At 32.8% G+C, this 24409-nt stretch overlaps 1 protein-coding gene across 3 annotated transcripts in view; it reads left to right on the forward strand.

Moving 5' to 3' along the window:
* The window catches only part of LOC148312830 (uncharacterized), a 50407-nt gene that overhangs the window by 8098 nt on the left and 17900 nt on the right, over nt 1–24409 (forward strand). Inside the window, exon 1 of one of the 3 annotated variants that reach the window (XM_088272176.1) lies at nt 3285–3582. The exons of the other annotated variants lie outside the window; for them this stretch is intronic. Coding sequence (XP_088128302.1) covers nt 3554–3582 — 29 coding nt within the window. The 5' untranslated portion in view covers nt 3285–3553. Of the gene's footprint in view, nt 1–3284; nt 3583–24409 lie in introns of those variants that run through there. 3 annotated transcript variants of the gene reach the window in all.

Below are 24409 nucleotides of genomic sequence, written 5' to 3' on the forward strand. Positions count from 1 at the left end.
AAATTGTTGAAATCATCCCATTTATTGTATGAAGTTTTAGGTCAAACTATCTCTCTGTTTAATTCCATTGTGTTGAAGTTTGCTTAGTTCAATCTAGTGTAAATATTTTTCTTGCGGTATCACCTACATATTATTCTAATATCCAGCAAACCTTTATGACATCAAATATTTACTCATGTTTTAATTGATCCTGAATATTATCTTTTCTTGGAAATATTACTTTGTATTTGATTGGTTCTTTTATTTACATAATACGTCTGTGGTGGTAATTTTCCTTGAGGGAGCTAGTTCTGCACTAGCCATTGCGGCTATTCTTCGTTTTCTACTTGTATTACTCCTCTGTTTCCTTTCCCATATAGCAGCAATGTCTCTCACTTATTCCATTTGTATCCCATAATGTATATTCATCTTCCATATCGGACAATATGTAGTGCCCAACTGATCACCTCGCATTCATAATATAATAAATGTTCGTATAATTAAACAACAACTATATAGGTTTTTCTACTTTTATTTTATTTTATATTTTAACTGGTGAACGGGCTAGTAAAAAAGCTATAAATCACAGTTTTATCATGCATATAAGTATGTCAAAATGCAGTTCGACCAAGAAATGGTAGTACATAGCATTAATCTAATTGATGATAATTTTCACCTTGCGTTTTTCCGATGCGGTGCCCTATAAATAGTTGGGTGCAGATAAGGGTCATTGAAGAAAAAATCTGGTATTTTTTGGATGACTCGAGTCTTCCAGGAACAACTGATCCATTTTTTGGAGATTTTTATTTATTTATTTAAAATATTTTAAACACTTACTTATGAATAAATCATAAAACTAACCAGGTCACTAAATATCATTCCTGATACGATACAGTCAAAATCCGTTTGAAATAATATTTCTTCCCCACGGTGGTAATAGTTTGCAAAATAAATGCCTACACGTCGACGAACAAAAGTGAAAGCGTTTTGTGACTAAAATCTTCAAGTTAGTGGATACATAGTTGCAGTGGCGTGCAGAGTTTTAAATCAGGGTAAGCAGTATAGGTGGATCTGGTGAAATAGATGATTTGGCATCACGGATCGCATATATTTCGGACAAATTCGCGTCGCCAAGGGAGGGAGGTTGAATTTTTATCCCAAATCCTATTGAATTTGACAGCCTTCACCCAAAAAAGCCGTCGCATGATTTTGTTACTTTTTTCATTAAAATATTTATATATTATTTTGAGAAATAAAAATAATTTGTTTTTTGATCCATTTACATTTACTCATATGAGTCATAAATTAAACCCTGAATAGGGCAACAGGTTGTTACCGAAACTAGTTGGTTGTTAATAAAAATGTGAGTGGATCAAAAAACAAAGTATTTTTATTTCTCAAAATAATATATCAATATGATCCGTTAAGTTAATGCTTTAAATTTTCAAGATATTAAAATATTTGCTTAGTAATGTAGGGTAGGTACCCGTATAATATTTCTGGGCGGCTGATATGGTCACACCATATCTGCGACCATATCACCAGCCGCGACGACCAGAAATGTTACATTGGTTCTTAGTACGATACGGTAGGCATTTGTTTTGGGGCTATATGGAATGCACGCCCCTGCATAATGTTATTCGTGAGCAGCTGACTATATGCACGTACTACTATACCTACGAGCAGGATTTTTTTAAACAACAAAGGTCCAGGAACTCGCTTCATGTCAAACTTTTTACTGAAAAAAAAAAGAAATATTATTTAGGTTTTCATTACAATACCATATTTTATCATTTTGACGAATTATATAAATATAGATTGTAATAACGTAAGCGTCAACATTCTTTCGTCTAATTTTTAAAATTTAAAAAAATATGAATAAAAATATATACGTAAAAAAAGGTGCTGGAACGCCGTCCCAACGCGTTATATGAAAAAAACGCCCTGCCTACAAGTATTCCACTTTTTCAAAAACAATCGTTTTTAATAGCATATAATAATAACATAGCCTAATCTCTCACGTTCGCTTTTTGTGATTCGGCAACCTTATTTCCCAAGTAGGCACTTGCCTTAACACATTTTCACTTGGGTCTTGCGCAACTCTTGACAGACCAGTGCTGGAACAAGAGAAAACAATAATTTTCTATGGTGTCCTACTTTTTCACGAAAATATTAGTTTTGAACAATACCTGTATACATTTTTTTCCGCGTTCGCATCTTAAATTGTCAAATAGGCAGCGTTTTCATTGTTGGGTATGCATTTAAGGTTAAAATACATTGGAATGATATATTAAATATGGTGACCATGGTATTTTTTAGATTTGTAATACAGAATGGTGATATAAAAATCTTCGCCACGAAGCAGTTTAGTCGATCCCTAGAGCTGTCCTTCGTAATCCTAGAGTAATCCTTTGCAGGTAAGGCAAATTTCACAGTTGAAAAATATCGAAAAAGGACTTGGTGTGTTAATTTTTCGTTTAACTTTCGATTAGTTTTTTCGGTTTCTTCTTCGTGGCTTACAATCTATGTGATGATTGGTTTGCTTCCTTCCCTCTTTGCTTGTTTATTCAATTCGGCATACCCGCTACAGCGCATGTCGGAAATAATTTAGTCTATGTAGTTTAGGCGGTCATCTTCTGTAGTTTGTGCCTTCGCATATGCCTTCCGCAACCGTAAGAAGCAGGCCTTATATTATGGCCTGTCTATTTGATTCGCTGATGTGATACTTTATTTAGTAAGCGTCTAGAATCTAGAACATGGTTTATCGAAGTATGGGTCGCGAGCGAATACTGAGTGGGCCTTCGCCACTGTGTAAGTATGTACTTGAATTAAAAAAAATGGAAGTGATGAATTTGATCTTTCATTCAGTTATTTATGCCCTGTTTTCTCGGTAAGTGGTGGGTCCCAAGATTGGATTTTTTTGTTAGATGGGTAGGAACCCAGTCAACTTTGGGAACCTATGATCTATACTCCCCTACTTTATACCTCGTAGTTACAAAACAGTTAATAATAATAATAATTTTAGATGATTTATGTGGATCCTTTTTCGTAAAATACTACCTCGAAGGCGCTTGGGACTGTTATCACTACGATAATAAATCTCGACCGTTTTGTCATTTGTGTAGTTTGTTAATGGTTCTCCGACCAATTTTCTGTACCGTTCTCGTAATCCGGCTCTGAATGAAGGAAACACGTAGAATGACCGCGAACTATCCATGAAACGCATTCTTTGCGTTATACCGACCGCACTTTGTCATTATTGTTGTCTGTATAGCTGATACCGGACATCGGTCGAAGCTCAAAGCGCTCAGTGATTAACTATCGTCCGAAGTGAATGCACACAGTATTGAAGTGCACCAAATACGAATATTTTACCTAGAAAAAGAATTTACACTTGGGTCTAGTGAACAAATAAGTACAAACTGTGCAATATGTGTTATCAGAAAAATATAAAATCAAGTTGTAAAGTGTCTAGTTATAAATTGAACTCGATTTATTTATGATATTGACTCTCCACGTGTTCTGTGTGATATAAATTTACATTTCTTACAAATTTTTCGTTGCCGCTTTCAAAATGAATGAAGTTTCAAAAATGTTCCGATTGTAAGTACATATTCAATTTAATATTTTGTTAAATTTCAGCATCTACCCAGCTAACTAGCTAATTAAGCCGCTTCCCCGCACAGGTAGGAAGAGAAAAGAACGCCACACCAATCTATCTTTGCAAACAATCTTCGCCCATTGCACATTCATAAATTTCATGCATACCCGCCGATTAAAAGCAATACCATATAATTACGAAGAAAAACTTATTTTTTCAATCCAAAAACGGTTTTTAAGCTGAAAATTCAATGTAGTCAAATGTTACACGGGTTTACCGAAAATAAAGTTGCGGGCTATCGATCATCCGCTTAATAACCGAATTAATATTTATATTCCGGCGTTTTGGTGAAAAATCACCTCAAGAGCGCTTTGCAATTTACATTAATTTTAACATTTAAGACGACATGTCGCTCACTCCTTTCAAGAACGTCATAAATCAAAAATCGTCAATTTTCAGTTGTGCATGTTTTTGGAATGCCCAGAAAATTTACTATATCCCAGCAAAAGCGGCCTATTTTTAACTTAATATTTACCCCCTACAGGGCAGACAGTGTTGTTTTTGCATTTTGAAGAAAAGGCATTGTTTTGTTATTTTTTTAAATTTACTAAATAATTTTCAAATGGAGAAAAAACCTTCAGGTTTTACCTAAAAAGATTTGTTGCACAGTAAAAAGTTCAATAAGTGGCTTGATATTTATTTTTAATATATTGTACTATATTTTTCAACTTTAAAAACGTTCTCCTGAAAAATCAAGTTTTTTGATTTATGACGTTCTTGAAAGGAGTGAGCGATGTGCAAATAATTATTTTTCACATCTATACATGTAATATAATAATAATAATAATAAATATATTTATTTATTCTCCGTCAATTTGATGCTGTGCCTGAAAGAAAGCCTGTGCCTAATATCAGGATTATTTTCCACTTTCATTTCATTATCCATCAATCAATTTTATCCGTTATTCTACTTTTCTGCCAGTTCAGAATAACCATATATATTCGTAACTGTTACTATAACATTGTACCTATATAGAGATTACCACAGTTATCGTAGAATATGTGAAAGTTTTCCGTTAATTTGAAATGAGTCGTCATCTTCCATTTCTATCCACAGTGAATGTTGTGATGTACCTACATCGATTCAGAGCATTGGCTTTCAAGTTCCGACATATTATAAGCAAATGTTTGTGGTTCTGTGCAATGTATTTTGATTTGCTACAGCAAGTAGTTATTGTAGCCAACATTCGATCTAAAATATGTGTCAGTACCGCCATAACTATGCAGCAAATAGACCGATTAATATTTCAAATTCCTGGATTTTAGTTCCGGCATAAATACTGCTCACATGTCGTGGAAATAGAGGCCGATCCGCTCATTAAATTCTGCAATTAGTGTTGTAAGGTAACCTTTCGTTGCAATGCGGATTTTGGTTTCGTATCGGATATCGTAACTACCTACTAAATGTCGGTAAGATCTGGTTATTCAAATGATCCGCGTCAGTAGATCCGTTCGCTAAGATCGAATCAATTGAACTTGGATATTTCGTCAGGCAAATGGCGCCTAGGAGAAATTTGAAAACAAATTTTATCGACAATAGCTGACAACAAAAATTGTTGAAGATTTTTCTATCGCGAAAATCGGTGACCCTTTTTAGTTTAAAATACATATCAGTGTTTGTGAACGAGATTACTCAAAATTGAGATCAGGTCACTCGATCAATGAAATGAATCAGATCCGGTCGTTAACGAACAGCTTACTTCTACCTTCTTGCATATTATCAAAGAGTCAAAGTTACCGAAAAACACATGAATATTGATTTTTTACCTGATACAAGCATCGAAATTAAAACGTTAACTTTCGTATGAAGTCCCAGCGCAAGATTTGCTTGACTTTCTTTGCATTTTTTTTCCTTTGTTTCTGCTTACTTTCTTATCATTAAATACATGCTTTTAACTTTAAAATATTTCAGAGTACCTCATAAACCATTTTTGTATTTACAGATTCATATATTTCTAAAGTAGCCTCTAAAATTCTTCGGTGTTTTTTTATAACACTGGGCACTATCGGTAATATTTTGTCTTTCTTATCTAGCCATTAGCATGAGGTTTCCAGGTAGACTTATGCTTCAATTTCTTTTGAGTTTTCGTAAATGTTATCCGGGCTTTCGAAGCTCCCAAAGGACCTAAAGTTCCCTGGGGAGAATTCACGCTTTTCTGGTTTCTTTAAGATTTCGCAATGAATTGCAATGCTGCATTAATTCGTCAGATTTGCGAGTACCAACGTAGATATCCCGGTTGATTGTCAGATGAAATAAAGACATTTCAACTTATGTAAATATACGTATGTATGTTTTGGTATCTATGAAAAGGCACTGTCAGGGCGAAAATGGCGAAAAGAGTGGCTTAAAAATTTAACAATCTGTTGGCACGATGTAAATAATAATTTAATATATTTATGAGTACGAAATAACTGAAAAAACAAACGCAAAGCACATAATCACGTTTTTATTTGCTCACATATTACGGATAAAGAACTAGTTATCTTTTATTTGGACCACCAACATTATGCAGTATTCTGTATCACGCTAATTTGTGCATTTTTTCCATCATAAAAGTAATATCAGGTTTATTATTTTTATGGCGTTTACATTTTTTGTCATTTCATTTTGTCATTTTCTTAGATTTAATATACCATTATTTGGACTTCAATAAAAAAATAATCGTTTTACGGATAGTGATTTTTATGGGTAGTGATTTTTTAAAAACTTCGTAAGTACTGCGCTGGTACTGCAGTCTGCAAGTTTGTTGCATCAGAAACTATGTTCTTGAATCACTGACATTCTACGAGTAAATCACGTTTTATCATTATTCCGTAATAGATGGTTAGAATTTTTCTAATATTATAACGTTTATTACTTTACCACGACTTTACGTGTGACGATCATTATTATTATGAACATTTAAAAAAATATTTATCTCCTACATGTATAAAAATAAATCACAATTATTCAAACTCTTCACTACTAATCTAATGAAAAATGGTTTTTCGCTCGTTGGTAAGGCCTTGAAATTCTTCATCTCAAAGTTTTTAATTTAACTATGTTTTCTTATAAAAAGAAGTGGGTGCAAGGTAAACGCAGCTCGTTCGTAATGGTTTACAAAAATCTTCATTCAATTATTTAAAAAATAATTTCATTGTTTATAAAACATCATGATTGATTTTATATCGTTGAATTTTAATTTGTCAGTATGTCGAATGAGCGTGTATCTACTAGCTGCGGGACCAATATATCCGTTGCATCATTTGCACGTTCCATGCCCTATAGTGTATTTGTCAACTTAAATGTCACTCTGATTATTTTAACCTTACTCGGCCGCCAACACTATATATTAGTTATATCATATTATTTTAATTTATATTTTTAAGTATTCACAAAAAAGTAAATATTGTATAATATGTATAAAGCTATCAATATTATGATTTAATTTAAAGTTATTTTCACACTCCTAAAATTAAACAACAATATATTTGTGTATTAATTTTAAATCAAACACAGATTTTTTGAGTCTACTAAGTTGTATTTTATTAACAAAAACACATAAAAAATTATATTGTGACAATTGTTTCGCCTTGTTAGGGCATTATCAAACGAATGTCGTTTGATAATGCCCTAACAAGGCGAAACAATTGTCACAATATAATTTTTTATGTGTTTTTGTTAATTAAATACAACTTAGTAGACTCTAAAAATCTGTGTTTGATTTCAAATCAATACATAAATTAAAATGGAGTTCTACAAATTAAACGCCAAATCAATAAATAACAATATATTTGTTTAAAAATATTAGTACTACAGTATTTGTATATTTGTATGTAATATTTTTTTTTAATATTTGTGTTTATTAACATAACTCATTATCAGACATCACATTTTCGGGGTAATAATTATTATTATTGATTAAATCTAGATTTCAGCACGTTTCACAATACCCAAAATCACAAATTACTTTATATGTCATATTAAATACCTGATTTAGAATGCTTCTACTAATGTTATATCATAGATAGAAACGTTTTTGTATTCTGGCATTAATTTTTGTGATTATCGCATATATTTTTTTGGTTTGGTTTTATAAATGAAACGAGTAAATTGATGCTCGATAATGATACATCGGTTATACCTGTTATATAAAACTTCTTATCTGTTCCAGACGTAATCCTAAACAAGAGTAATATCACGTGACCTGTTCACTTACATTCATCTCAGGGCTGATAATTTATCTCGGTTTAACTTTTATAATTGCGTTAATTTAACGTTTCTACCCATAGCTTTGTCATTTGTTTTAACATCAATAATCTCGATATTCAGTGAAAAAATAATTCTACTTATAATTAAATATTTTGTTGCAAATAGTGATATCACTAATCACTTTTATTTCATAAACGACCATTAAAATGTTTTTGTTGGTGCATTATCCTTCTTATCATTTTTTTTGTTTGTTTCGATACAACGACCTTTGTATCGACAATAAAATATAATATATAAGCAAGGTATAAATTAATAATTATTGTAGAATACTACCTTCTCGTGTTTTTACAGCTTTTATCTTGCTTCAAGTTTCATTATCATCATATAACTTTATTTTTCTATACATACTATGTTTTCTTCATGCAGATTGCCAAAAAGTCTAACTGTAAATTTATTATTACTATTACCACCTTTAGTTGGATAACAACATTATAAGGCAACAATTTTAGAAGAATGCTTCTCTCAACACGATTTACAATTCAAATTACTTCTAATGACTTTTATTTTCCATCCGCACTTTTTAAGTATTGCATAATTGAATATAAAACGAACTTTTCGTTATGTATACATATAATACGAGTATAACTTTGATATTTGTGTTAAGGTCAGGGGTTAATGCCATTCATATTGACGTGGAACCTTTGAGGAAAATAGCATTAGAAATTAATCCAACTAAATACGGTCGTATTTTTATTCCTGACACGGGGAAATGTGTGACGTAACCTAAGAATGCTGTACGTTATATCATTGAACATTCATTTTATACCTGTATTGATTACTACCTACACCTTCGCATACCTTCCATGAACTTGAGAATTACATATCGTGTTTATTTCTCTTTCTCCTCGGACTTATTTAATTTCCTTGAATTCAGATCGCTTTTTATCGCTGTCCTTGCAGCCCAAACACGCACTTCCCGAATCCATAAGTTTATTTCTTACATATACACACACATTGATATTTCAACATTGGTTGGGAAGATGGAAGCCTGGATATTTACAGGGCTTAAAACCTGACATAGACTGGTTGAAGTGATCACTTTATACTCGTGTAACACTTACCGTTCTACCCATGATTGACAATCACACTTCTCAAGTTTTGGAAGTTGTATTTATCATTTATTCGTTACCTTCGTTCACATGCGAGTTCTAGGCACCACCTATGGTTGAGTTGAGTATTAAAAAAATAAAATTAGGAGAAACCTTCATGAAATGTATGTAAGATTCTTTCCAAATTATTTTACATACTAGAAGACGTTTTGAAAACATGATATTCTGTTTTTTATAAATTTATAATTTGACATTGATTTTTATTTAACTTGTTTTATGGTGAATGTTACACGTGTATACAGTGATCACTTAAACCGGCCTATGACAGGTCGTAAGTTCTGTAAATACCCAGACTTTAATGTTTTTTAAGCATTTGTTGTGATATCAATAGAAAACAAATCGTAATTGATTCCGCAGTCACTTTGCGGTAATATCTATTCATTTTTAGTTTATGTTTTACTTGGTAATTAGTAAATACCACTATTAAATACAATAAATAGTGGTATTTACCGTGTAAAAACATAAATTACAAAATAACTCCTTTAGTGGGCAAACCCAGATTTGTGAACAAAGAGTTGTATACACACATTTTGCCCCTGAAAATTAACTGTAGCGCATTGTTTTTCTCAGGAGATTGCTTCAGGTTATTGCTCACGAAAGTTATTGTATTTTTTGCAGGCGCGTTGTTTGGCCCACTAACTGTTTTGTGCTAATTGTATAATTTAATTACAAACTATGACCGAGCCATTTCTTTGATTTGAATATTTACAACCCTGTCTGACTATCGTTTCATACGAGGTTATTATTATGCATGCCGTCTGCAAAAGATATCGAATGACGTACACATTTCCACCTGTTATCATTTCGTCTCGTAATGATAAAGATGTGGGTTTTTTCAACGTTTTTTTGTATGTCTCTCTTCATTGAATTATCTTTCTCTTTTCAATTTGCAGAAATAATATTAATAATTGACTTGACTTGAATCTAATAGCTAGAGTACCGGGTCAAAGTAACCCCCGGCTCCTTCATCGGGTTAAAAATTGTTTTTTTTTCGATGTTTTGCAAATTGGATAGGTTAAATCTACAAAGAGGTTTGTATGAAGGAGACTGAATGCTGGGAACAGTGTGAAGGATGTATTGAATTCAGTTTTAGCAGTTTAAAAACATGTCGGCGAAAGATAAACTGGTAGTACACAATCTCCCGAGTGAAGCGTGGAGTTGGCAAAATAAGGATGAAAGACTAAATGCGATCCCTCAGATGAATGTGCGGTAAAACGATGTGTGATGGATGTTCGAATGCTGAAATAAGAAAATAATGCAAAGCTGAGATAAGCATTATCGATAATATAACGAAAAGCGTGTTAAGATGTTCTGGAAAAGGGGAACGAATGGGTGATGAAAGAACAATAAAAAGGCGAATGTAGTTGGAAATAGGAGCAGAGAAAGACCAAGGAGAACTTGGCATGATCAAGTATTTCAAATAATTGTATGTATGAGGGAATGCATGGATGTGGAAGAGGTGAAGATTGTTTGCAAATACGGAGTGGTGTGGCGTTCTATTCTCTGTGCCTACCCCCGTGGTGATAAGTTAGTTTCAAATTATGATAGATTTAAAATAGTAAAGTTTTAAAGTAAATCAAAATCAATATTTGAACTTTTAATATTTTTCTATGATATTGACAAATACGTATTTACGATGTTGAACCAAACATGGGTCTGGATTTTTTTTAATGTGACGTGCCAACATTTCGGTATTTTCTAAACTATATGCCTTGAGTCACGTACACATTGACAATATTGACATTTTACAAATATTTTCGGTCAATAATAATAAAAATGGGTACCTACCATCGCGCCGTTTCTAGAAACCCGTATGCTAATAATAATAATAATAACATTTTAATAGCAAAGTATATTAATAATATTTACTAAATTATAACGCGATTAGAAATGAGTGATTGTTGCGATATCCGGCTTTCCCATCGTTAGTAAATACGTTTACATTGTAATATCGTTGTTGAATTCTTAGAAGCGTTCGTTTACATGATTAGGTCATATTGTTAGATGTACGAGTCATTAATAATTTTAGTTGTGTTTCATTAGCGGGCGACTAACGCTATTTGCTGTCACTACAGATGGCCTATTGCTTCACCTATAAGTTCGTATTAACCAGTGATCAGGAAACTTAATAGCCAAAGAGCCAAATATGCCAAAGATTAGCCAAAGAGCCAAATAACGAATAAAAAAATTATCCATAGCCAAATCCGTTTGCAATTCTAGTATACCTTTATTATAATTTTGGACCTTTTTTCTACCAATGGTACACCAAATAAAACTTAATTTCACAGTCAATAAGGATTTTATTCGTTGATAAATACAAATCTGTTGAATGTAAGGTATCCATAAGTGCTTTACCTGTTGCTAACTCCTTGCATCTCGTATTTATAAAATGGAATTGTTTAATTGGCTTTATTATTGTTAATGTTATAAAATGTTTTATATTGTTTATGTGACTTAAATTTTTTTATGTAAAGCTGTACAATTCCCGAACAAGTAAAATAAAATAAATTTCCTTTGAATGTTTGATCGAGTCAGGTTTTTACAACAGTGATATTTATTATATCACTGTTGTTTGCTATCGATTGAGGAAGTTTCGCGACAATAACAAATAATTCAACAATTTTACGGCTTCGTCGTCACTGGGCAGTCGGCCATATTGAATTATAGGTCACCTAATTGTCCGTCAGAAGTCCACTTCGCACATGTTTGTTCTCTAATGTGTAATGTGCTTGAATGCGCCTTTGATTGATGTCTGGGATTGACTTTTATATGTGCCGTCGGGTCTCTGGCTACCACGTGGTGGTTTTGTAATGCGAGCTTCCATCGACTTCATTAATACAGTAAAACCTTGATGCTTAAAGAATCAAAATACACATAATAGGCGATGCTGTGCCCTATACACCATCTAGGTGCGGACATAGTTTAAGAAAAAAATATCGCTCAGTGGATGATATTTTAATTGTCTACTTTCTTAATTGTCCACTTTCTTATGTATTTTTTAAAAGATGAAAGTCATGTTACTTGTTTGTATTGCCATCCACCGTGTTCACATTTAAAAAGGCAAAAATCGCAACAATCCAGGGATTTAAATAAAAATTAAAACACTTTTTTTACCGCTTGAGTTATATTTATTTTAATTTTATTTTAACGACTAGTTTCGGAAGCTACGCTTCCGTCTCAGGTCTAAATATCAAGTGGTAAAAAATAAGTGTTTTAATTTTGATTCTATAATGTCTTACCACAAAGTGAATGCCGAAACAATAAATAAAAGCTAAGGATATTTACAACATTTTGAGTGTGTCCAAATACTTGTTCACAAAATCTGGATTATCTCCAATTACAAGAGTTATTTTTATATTATTTTTTGATATCTCATCAAAGATGAAGAAGAATATGGAAGTCTGGGCATTTCTCACCAATAGATGTCTCTAGTGAAGTTCTAGTGATTCATGAACAAGGTTTCTAAATTGGTTCATATATATAGAACTTCCAAGAATTTGAGTAGTGTGGTTGTCAATAATGGGTAGAATTGGTGAATGTTACACGTGTGTAAAGTGATCACTTAAACCAGCCTATGACGGTCGTAAGCCCCGTAAATGCCCAGACTTCCATATTCTTCTTCATCTTTGATGAGATATCAAAAAATAAAGCTAAGGATTATTGCAGTTTTTCAAAAATCCAAGACTGGACTATTTATTAGCGTTGTGCCTCTTCTATTGCCATCTTATCTGCTTTTATCTATGTTTTCCACCTATCAAAATTAAATATACCGCTAGGTGTAATCATTTGTTACCGTTGCATCATCTGCCCTCTACAATTCGCTCACTCCTTTCAATAACGTCATAAATCAAAAATCGTCAATTTTCAGTTGTGCATGTTTTCGGAATGCCCAGAAAATTTACTATATCCCAGCAAAAGCGGCATATTTTTAACATAATATTTACCCGCTATAGGGCAGAAAGTGTTGTTTTTGCATTTTGAAGAAAAGGTATTGTTTAGTTATTTTTTTCAACAAAATAAATATTTTTCTAATGGAGAAAAAACCTTCAGGTTTTACCTAAAAAGATCTGTTGCACAGTAAAAAGTTCAATAAGTGGCTTGATATTTATTTTTAGTACATTATATTATATTATTAAACTTTAAAAACGTTCTCCTGAAAAATCAAGTATTTCGATTTATGACGTTCTTTAAAGGAGTGAGCGATTTGTTACCGTTGCATCATCTGCCCTCTACAATTGTGTACCTACTTGCCTACTCCAACTTCTGATGACCTGAATACTTCATGTTTAGGAGTGAACACCTCAGCAATGCAAGGACGCTCTTATTTCCTCACTTCTTACGTACTTATGCTATATCACTTATTAACAATACAAACCAAACTTAAACTTATGACAATTCTAAATTACTACCTTCTTGGAAGATTATTTTAAATTTTAATTTAAGTTCTACTTTGTAAATATCACTAACTAACTAACTATCACGCCGCTTCCCCGCAGGGGTAGGCAGAGAGAATCGAACGCCACACCACTCTGTCTTTGCAAACATTCTTTGCCTCTTCTACATTCATGCATCTCCTCATACAAACCCGACGATTATTACGACTCCTGACCCGGCCGCTTTCAAGTATTTGACATACCTGATTGTGCCAAGTTTTCCTCGGTCGTCCTCTGGTTCTTTTTCCAACTACATTCGCTCCATAAATTTGTTTAACCGTTCTTTCTTCACTCATACGCTCCACATGTCCAAACCATCTCAACACACCTTTCTTAATTTTATCGATAATGCTTATCTCAGCCTTACATTCTTTCCTTATTTCATCATTCGAACATCTATCAAACATCATTTTGCCACACATTCGTCTGAGGGATCGCATTTCGACTGCATTCAGTCTGCTTTCATCCTTCTTTTGCCAACTCCATGCTTCGCTTCCATACATAAGGGATGGAACCAGAACTCCATTGTGTACTGCCAGTTTAGCTTCCGCTGAAAAATATCACTATTTCTTAAAATTTATTATACACGTGTTTTTATGCATTCTGCGTCATTTTCAAACACCGCGTTTGAAAATATGATACACCTAAACACGTCGGCTGTCCAAACTTAAAACACAGTAAGGGACATTTAAAAAAAAAGGTTTTTCAAAAAAAATCTCACTCACTGTGTTTTCACAGCTAAGGAGATTTTTCAATTATTATTTTGTCACGATAGATTAAAAAAAAATAGTGATATTTATTAAGTTAAACCTAAATAAACAATCCATAGATTTTATTTAACGTTATGATAGCATTTCTAAGCAATCGGCAGATAACAATAGGAGATTAAGATTTTAAACAAACGATATTTATACATAAATTAATCCACTGAACTAATTGCTTTCTTTTATAATTATTACGTATTATGAGGTAGGTATATTGTTATTGATTAGACTATGCTTTGCTCGCTGTTTAATGAGGTGTATTTGTAAAGTAGTATAAGTCAATAAACATTGATTGTGTTTGCCTAAAGGTTGAGTGTGAATTAAGCATGCGAATTCGCGAATGTAAACAACTTTTTGTTATCACCTTAATAATTTATTGACTTTTAAATATGTGCTTCAAAACAACATCGTGCGGTCACCTCGATGCAATGATTGTAAACATAAATTTAGTAATAAATTTAATTTAAAGGTGGATAATCGATAGCCCGCAACTTAAATGTAGTAGTGTAATGGTCGGCACGTTCGGCTACCGTTCTGGAGGTACCGGGTTCGATTCCCAGGGGGGGGGGTCAAATAAATATAAGTAATTTTTTCACTCTAATATATTTTCAATGTTACTCTGGACTGTTGACGATCAAGATGACACTGCGTTTATATGCTGCAGTGCCTTATGCACCACTGTGGGGCGGATAAGGGTTTAAAGAAGAAGAATAATAATATTTTTTCCCATAACATTTAACTTGATTGTTTTTTTTTTTGCTTAAAAACCCGTTTTTGTATTGATAATAAAACAATGTGAAAATAATATATGCACGAGATTATTGGATTTTTTTTCAACAGCCCTTTTCTTTTCAAAACCTTTTATTTTTTCGAAGATAGCCTTATGTTTTACTACAAAATCGGCATTATATAAGTAAAATATTGAATTTCGTCTAATGTTACCTGGGTTTAAAGAATATTAAGTAGCGATTTGTCGTATATTTGGCCTCAAATAATACGATTGGATGTATCCTGTACATTTTTTTTTTTATATTTTAGATTAGTAAGTCACTGTACCTAAGACTCTTGATTCTACCAAAGTGTAATACGAAATCGTTATTGCGTATCAATTGTTATTGTAATTTACTAATTTATTACTTGTTTTTATGTATCGTTTTATCAAAATCGCTTTTAAATAATGTACCTATCTACTTTATTTAGATAGAGCGTAATTTTCTATGTACTTAAAATAAAAATGAAAAACAGTCTGGGGTCGGCAACAGCAGTAAGTCGTAAACCCCCTAGAATGATAAACTCGTGTCACTCGAGTCATAATGTGATCGACGTTATCAGTAATTAAAAAAATATGTGTATTCATTAGCCAATCCCAATTTGATAAGTACAGACTGCGGGGGGCACGGGTCTATCGCTGAAAACAAAGCTGATAAATTGTTTTTGCAAAGTTGCATCATTTTTTAAATAATATTTTTAATGTCGCGTTATCTAAAGCATTTTTTATTCATATATTATTATTTAGACTTTTATGAGTAAATATAGATAGTGTAAAGTGCATTAATAAGGATTTATTATAAATTAAAAATATATGTACCGTTGGTACTTTGTACCTCCAAATAATATAAATAACGTATAAATATATATGTATGTTAAAAAAATATATCATTTTGTCTGATAAAGTACTGTACCACAGTTGTGATATATAAAAAAAGAGAGTTGATGATATGACAAACATTTTTGAAATTGATAAATTTCAAACTTTTTTTTTTTGATTACTTTTATTTTTGATACTTCAACCGGTTTCGACCTTTTCTTGTCTTCTTCGGATATGGATACATATCATAGTATGTAAACAACCCCGAAGAAGACAAGGTTTTTGTCGAAACACGTTGGAATAATATTATCAAAAATTAAAGCGATTAATACAAAGTTTGTGTTTTTTTATTAAGTTTAATTGAATGTTCCACAATGTATCAGCATTTAAAAAATATTTTTAAAGGTTTTATATTTCATCGAGTTTTCCTAATAACTAACATTTATAAAACCTGCAAAAGATAATTTATGCAAAATTCAATGCATTCAGACGTTTTCAAACTATTTTCGTATAAAGGTTTACTTATATGATAAGCACGATTTATTTTATTACCTTGTTATTGCGGATATTGTCACTGACTATTCTTGGAGTGTATCATTTGCAAATCCAATAATGCAATAACTTCAAACCTAAGTACTACCTAAGGTCTAATATAATTTAATTTACCTGGTACTGCAAAGTGTTGTGTACTCGATTCCTGGGTTTTGTAAATAGCAAAATTATAACCGTTAAATATACTGTTGCTTTGCATTAAATTTAAAACAATCATAATTATTTTTTCTACAATTATCTTAAATAATTTGACACGTTTTTATATCAAAATGCATTCTTACATAACTTGATAAAGTATTTCAATTCATAACGTATGATTTTGTTACTAACATTTTATTAAAAATAATAATATATAATCCAATGAATCCCATGTAAATTACGAGTATTATCGCTGAAATACATTCCACGATCATAATTATAATAATCTCACACTTAGATATTAATTCTTTTACCCAATATATTTTTCGATAATAATTGTTTTTTTCTTTTTTCTTTATCGGATAGTTATCACCTTTGTATGGAGGCTTAATTTATTATTCATGAGAATATGAACATCTGATATTTTTGCGAATAATGTTATCTACTTTTAATAGTTTAGTAAGTAAACAATTACGTTTACTACGTTTCAATATACTTTTGGTTCTTACTTATATCGGTAACAAAAATGGTTAAAAATAAAAGTTATTTTAATTTTTTTCTTCTGGCTAACCGCGTTATACAATAATATCACTTGAATTAAAATTAAATAAAAACATGTTTGTTTAATTTCCTTTTACTTGCATAACCGATATGTCTATCGAGTATCATTTTACTTTTTAATAGGATACTTTTTCAATTACCCGATTGGGGTTCGATACATTGTTTACGTTACTTTTTCTCGTTTTGTATGCTTCGCCATTCAAGATTTTTATATTGTATGAAAGCTATAAGTAATACATAAAACTAATTAACTAACTATCACGCCGCTGCCCCGAAGGGGTAGGCAGAGAGAATAGAACGCCACGCCAATCGGTCTTTGCCAACAATCTTCGCTTCTTCCACATTCATGCATCTCCTCGTACATATAATCGCCGATTGAAAGTAATCTATAACATAGTGTAAAAGAGGATATAGGATCCTTTTACAGTCTGGGATCGTACACTGGTTAGTAGAGTAGGAACCGACTGTCTTTTCAATGGTGCCACGATGACAACTCAACCAAGCAATACTTTTTCCGGAATGATATTACGCTTTTATGTATAATGTTTCAAGAAAATATGACACTTCTGCATATTTGCCACTTATCAGTTATCAGTTATGTAATAAATACGTACACTGTCATTCTTTAATTGAATATGTCCTGTAGTAACATGTTAGAAACGTCGATAGCGTTATTATATGTTGTATAATTAAAACTGTTAGAAAAATTATTCTAATCCTGATTGCTGATAAAACGTTTGGAGTGTTTGTAGGAAATATACCGGCAACAATCCATGTAAGTTCATAACAGCTCTCACACTAGAGGTGGCATCATATGATAAAAATAGTGAAGGACATTGGTACCATAAACCAAGCTAGGACACAAAATGTCAAACACTCTTCTAGCGGAACGGAAGGCCTGTTGACGACAGTCAACAGTCCGGCTTCTCCTGAGGAGTTTTACGTGGTTTTCTCCCAGCAATGAGCAAACGCTGAGAAGTTCCTGATTATCCACACTTGTTCATCCTTCCCGTTCCCAACAGATTAAAATAAAACATGTTCTTGGATAGAATAAACAAAAAATCCACTTATTGATCTATAAACCTTGTACATAATAAGCGAAGTAAATAATTAATGTAATTCCCATCTAAACAAAAAATGTATACATATACGCAGTGGCATGGACAAATGATTAATGAGGGTAGGCAGTAGAGGTAGGTAGTAAGGTAAGCTGGTACTACTTACTAGGGTGGGCAGTAGAGGTAGGTAGTAAGGTAAGTAAGGTAAGGTAGGGTAGGTACTGGTTGCATTTTTATATGTCACGCGAGTAAGTTAGGATAGGCACTGCTTTTCTGCTTATGTGGAATGCACGTCCCTGCAAATTCGTATATATCCACAATTTATAGCAATATATCCAGCAATTCCAACATTTTCTTGTTGAAATTGATAACTATATTCAAAATGTGTAAAATGGTTAGGATTTTATGTTTCTTTTCTCGATATATACGCTACTTATTAATTATGTATTCAAGTTTTCTTTGAAATTTTTACCAATTTTTGTACGATATCGTTAAAAGAAAATACATTGTCGCTAGATAGGTTATCTTTGGTTCACGGACTTACGATCCACAAGAACCAATATATAATTATGTAGATATTTACAGGGGGTCTACGATAAGCGCAATGATAACAATATATGTTGAATACACATATTGAATCCGAACAACTTGAAGAGAATCGTAAATATTTACCAAGTTTGTGGATTCTTGGGAGCATAGCAACGTAGTATTCTATACATATTTATTTTACCATAAACACTTAATTTACCGATGGTATATGTCATTATATAATTACTAGAAGAACCCAACCTTTGCCGTGTCTCGGTCAGGTTAAATGAAAAAAAATGCATGTAACACGAAAATTTCTGATACTTATATATAATTTCACAATGCTTGTGAAGTAATGAAAACATCAATAATGTAGGAAATAACAATCGAATCGAAAATATTGAAAATGCTAAATGAAAGCAACTGTCAAGGAGCATGCTGTCCGGCATGATAATTGTTTAGTGTTGCATGTATTATGTTCAACAGATCATATCGCCGCTGTCAAAAAACTATATTTTATCTGTGTCATGTAAAAACACCCGTCACTTTTTAAAAACACGCGGGCTTTCGAATGAAACGTTGTGTCGAAATTTCAAAGCAATCAGTGTATAACATTTGCATTTTTTTATTATATCCTAGACATAAAAAAAATACAACATAAGATTACCGTGAATTAGATTTCATTAACACACTACTTTTAAATTTATCCTTTCAATGTTATTGAACTTTAACAATAATTATGACCGGTTTTTAATTGTATGTAGAACGTTACTAATTTTAATATGTTTTTATGTGTAAGTACCTACTGCGTTTATTGTGGAAGAAATATCTGCCTAGTGATTCACTAGATACTTACAGCATAATTTAACCACGTCTGCTATGGTTGCTTCATGAGATGAATATTTCATATCTACGGCATTCCAATAACATTAGAAATTGATGAATCGTTAATAAAACGTTATACATATGATATATAATGTGACAAATATCTATTTATCTTTATTTTTTTTATTTCTGCTGCATAAAATCTTTTTGATAACGTATATATTTCGTTCCTTTAGCGTACTTGAACATTGATATGTTACTTGAGCCCAGTAATTTTTATTTTATTTAGATGTGTATTTGGTCTACAATAATGAACGTATCGACACGATTCATTGTTTCCCTGACTGGTGACACTTATGGTCACGATACGTTCATTATTGTAGACCAAATACAGTTTTTTTTTTGTAATGGTCTCAAGTAACACGTCAAAGTTCAAGTAGCCCCGTTCTACGGTACATATGATCTGTGCAAAGCATAAAAAAACTAGGGAAAATTAGTTTTCTTTGTGTATTCGATATTTTCAATGTTCTCTGTTTTAGTATTTTTTCTTCCTTTATTCTCTTGCCAATTCCTACCACGTGTTTCCGTTTCAAAAATGATATGCCTTTTCTTTTATGCCAGCATCCGTAGCAAAAAATCTTAAATATTGCCAAGTCTTTTAATGACCATTTAATATAACGTGTTGGTATTGTTTTCTATCTCCAATATTATATTTGTATTAAGATTGGTTTCGACATGACGTCGCTGACATTTTTCACGATTAATCATTGTTATCGATGATTTTTAATAATTGACTAATCGACACTTTGTTAGCTAGATTAGATCGCGATCGAATATAAAGGTAGAGTGGGTGATCAGTCTTGCGTTCCAGATTTATAGAGGTAAAGTGGATATGTTTGATGGTGTGGAGATGATGTAAATGATAGAGCTAAGGGCGAAGGATATAACTGCTATATGGTAAAATAAATGGAGTAGGAAATATGGGTACTATACGAGAAGAAAATTAATATTACAGCAATGGTTAAGGCACTCGGTTTTGCATACATGTACTTTTACTAGCTTGGATCCTTAAAAGACTCGTACATATGTATTAACAGTATATACTTTATAGATACGAAATATAAAATTGAAATAATCTACACATACTTATGTATAGCTATGTTTTACTTAACACTCTCCTTATCATTCATCGTTCACTTTGTGTAATACCACTTCAAATTTTAAGTGAAGTTACACAAAGTGAACGATGAATGATAAGGAGAGTGTTATATCACAATACCACAAATTAAACAACGCTTTCTTAATACAAAATATATGAATTACTTCTGACAGGCGCCGTGGCGTAGTTGGGTAGACGCTCGACTGCGAAACTGGCGTCGCGCGTTCGATTCCCGCCAATTGCAAAATAAATTCAAGGAAGATTCATTTTCAATCGGTCTGGGTGCTAAGTGTTGTGAACTAAGTTTGGAGAAAGGTCATTGCAATATATTTCCTATACCTAAATGTACCAGTTGCCTGTGATGTGATGTATTTTTCACATTTACCTTCCCTATCCTTACTATTCTACCTGCAGACAAGCCTCTAAAAATAGAGACTTTGCGGGTTATCCTTTTAAAAAAAATTTATATTACGGATAATGGTAATCGAATAAAATACTACTGTCTTTGTTCAGCATATGTAGGAATATTGGTCAAAATTTCATTTATCATTCCCAGGTATCTAGATTATTTTCACCTTGAATCTTATACGAGGAAGTATAAAAATATTATCTCATAATCTAATAAAATATTTACTTTTTTCTATTGGGTCAACAACTTATAAGAACTCCAATCATCGTGGACTTGCGTGATAATTATTCGTTATAAAGTTTCTCTACCGTATTCGAACGACCTTTAAAGTGTCCTTGGAGCGGTGAAGGTGCTGTTATAACGAAAGGAAAAGTCGGACTATCCGCCCAACTGCAGTACTATTAGTCATTCTAAATGCATACCCTTTAAAATATTTTAAAATATATTTAAAATTAGACACTTAAAATGTCGTTTTTTTTTAAAAAAATAATAATTGTGTTCAGTAAAATGACCCCTCATTCCATAGGGTTGGGATTTTAGCATAAATAAGCTATGTTTTTACCTAATATGTTATACAAGGTGGCACAAAATAATTCACCCTATCGGAAATTGTTATAATTTTTGACATCTGTGAAATAGACAGCTGCAGTATACAAACAAATTCAGCGTGGCATAAAATTAATCATCGAATTTGGTTTTTGAGTAACTTTTTTACCAAGTGAAAAAGAAAAGAATTTTATAAATGGAAATCTTTGTTTGGACATTTTTTCCTGTCAAGTGGAAAAGATGATATCCGTCATTTGGCTGCCACCAATGTTGATACGCATTTGTGCCCGTTCTATCAATCTGTTTGCATACTGAAGCTGTCTTGTTCACAAATGTCAAATACGATTGACGTACAACGTCATTTGCAAAAAATATAGCGTGATTAATTTTGTGCCACCCCGTAGTAAATAACTGAAAATGGGGACTTAGGCTACGCTAATGGATTAGGTAGCAAAATTTATTACTGGTACAACTGACCCCTGTTTATTTCAATACAAAGTTGTCTTTCTGAATACAATATAGGGATTTCCGAGGAATGGAAAAGTACCCTAAATTACGCATTTAGTGTACATTTCCAATAAACCAGTATTTTTCCCCTTTTACGACCACGGTAATTATGATTCATGAGACCCCAAGTGACTAATACAAATTGGCAATGTCCACGTTACACAAACTAGTTAGATTACGGGTATCCAACCCTGAGTGCCCAGCCGTTGGTGCTATTCTCATTTTCCTACCCGCTATTTTACTGTAAGCCTCAGCGGCCCGTTATTAAAAATGGAAATCAAGTTATGGTGTGGTAGAGTGGGCTCGAAACCACAAACCTCCGAGTCCGCGACAATAACCACGAGACCACAAAAATATATTATGCGTATCAATTGAAGATACCTCCGTAGTGTAATGGTCAGCACGCTCGGCTACCGTACTGTAGTTCCCTGGTTCAATTCCCAGGGGGGGTCAAATAAATTTGTTCACTGATATTTATTAAAAATAACCCTGGACTGATCACCTTTCCTTCGTGTGTTTATGATCAAGATAACACTGCGTTTATATGATGCAGTGCCCTATGCACCATGGAGTGCTGATGAGGGTTTTAAAAAAATCTTCTCACCCTTATGCGCATTCAATGGTGCATAGGGCACTGCATAGATTGACACAGTTTTATCTTAATCGTTACTTACATGATGGCAAGCTGATCACTCCTGCGCTTTAAGGGACCAGGGTAATATTAAATAAACATTGTAGTGTATATTCACTAATATTTATTTACACCCTCCTCCCTTTGGAATCGAACGCGGGACCTCCAGCACGGTAGCTAAACACGTTAACCATTACACTACGGAGGTGGACTGAAAAAAATATTAGTGACTTATTTATTCCATGCAATTATTATGCATTTATACCGCTTATAAATAAATCAATCGATGAAGTATTATTGAACAGTATATTGGTGTAGATACTGTGGATTATAAGGCAAAGTTCTCCCACCTCTAGTACAAAGTAAAAAGTTCGCATCGCCTCGACCGACACTTTTGACATTGCGTCTATTTCCGTCCCGCGTTCCCGCAACGCCCGCGATAATGCGGCACTTTGCGTCGTTTGCTAATTCTTTCGCAGCCGTTTTGGAGGCTCGATCTGATCATTATCCGTCACTGATGCGATAACTCGTTATTTGCAATATCCGGAGGTGTGGCGATCGTGTGTAACGTTTTCTGTATATCAAATTTGTATTTTTAATCAAATTAAATTTTGTAATTTTTTTTGACATCTCATCAAAGATGAAGAAGAATATGGAACTCTGGGCATTTACGGGGCTGACGACCTTCATAGGCTGGTTTAAGTGATCACTTTACACACGTGTAACATTCACCAATTCTCCCATTATTGACAACCACACTACTCAAATTCTTGGAAGTTCTATGTATATGAACCAATTTTGAAACATTATTCTTGAATCACTAAAACTTCACTAGAAATATCTATTGGTGAGATGAAAAGTAGTTTTTACTACGCAGAAACTCTTTTATTAGTATGTGAGGTTCGAACCTGGATTATAATCACACACATGAGAAACGCCAGAAAATATCATTTTCATTTTTATTATTTTAGCTTATCATTTGATCAGATAATTTATTACAAAATGTTAAGTGTGTCCAAATTGTATGTTCACAAATCTAGATTATCTCCAATTATAGGAGTTATTTTTCATATTTTTTTTGACATCTCATCAAAGATGAAGAAGAATCTGGAAGTCTGGGCATTTACGGGGCTTACTAAACATTGACTGCTTTTTAGCTGACGCATTCGCAGACATTATTGTTTTATGTCTTTTAATTTGACCAGATAATTTATTTATTTATAACATTTTGAATGTATCATCAAAGATAAAGAAGAATATGGAAGTCTGGTGAACAAGTATTTGGACACACTCAAAATGTCGTAAAGAAAATTTAGTCACAAAAATGGACACTGTTACGTCTCCGCATAGCATTATGTACATAAGTACATATGTACATTTCTGTTCAATATGACTTTCTTAGTACTCATCGTCATACAAATTAATATACACTACTTTTTATATATTTTTAAAGGATTAACCCGCAAAGCCTTTATTGTAGAGGTTTGTCTGCAAGTAGGATAGTAAGGATAGTGAAGGCCGATGTGAAAAATACATCACTAACACCCAGACCAATTGAAAATAAATATTTCTTGAATTATTTTACAATTGGCGGGAATCGAGCGTATACCCACCCACTACGCCACAGCTCCTGTCTTGTGACGCTATTCCTCCGCAGGGGTAGGCAGAGGATGGAACGCCCCACTCTTTTGTTCTGACATACACTCCTC

The sequence above is a fragment of the Brachycentrus maculatus genome, unplaced genomic scaffold (genome assembly GCF_059751285.1).
Source record: "Brachycentrus maculatus isolate JH-2025_06_01 unplaced genomic scaffold, ASM5975128v1 h1tg000031l, whole genome shotgun sequence".
NCBI lineage: Eukaryota > Metazoa > Arthropoda > Insecta > Trichoptera > Brachycentridae > Brachycentrus > Brachycentrus maculatus.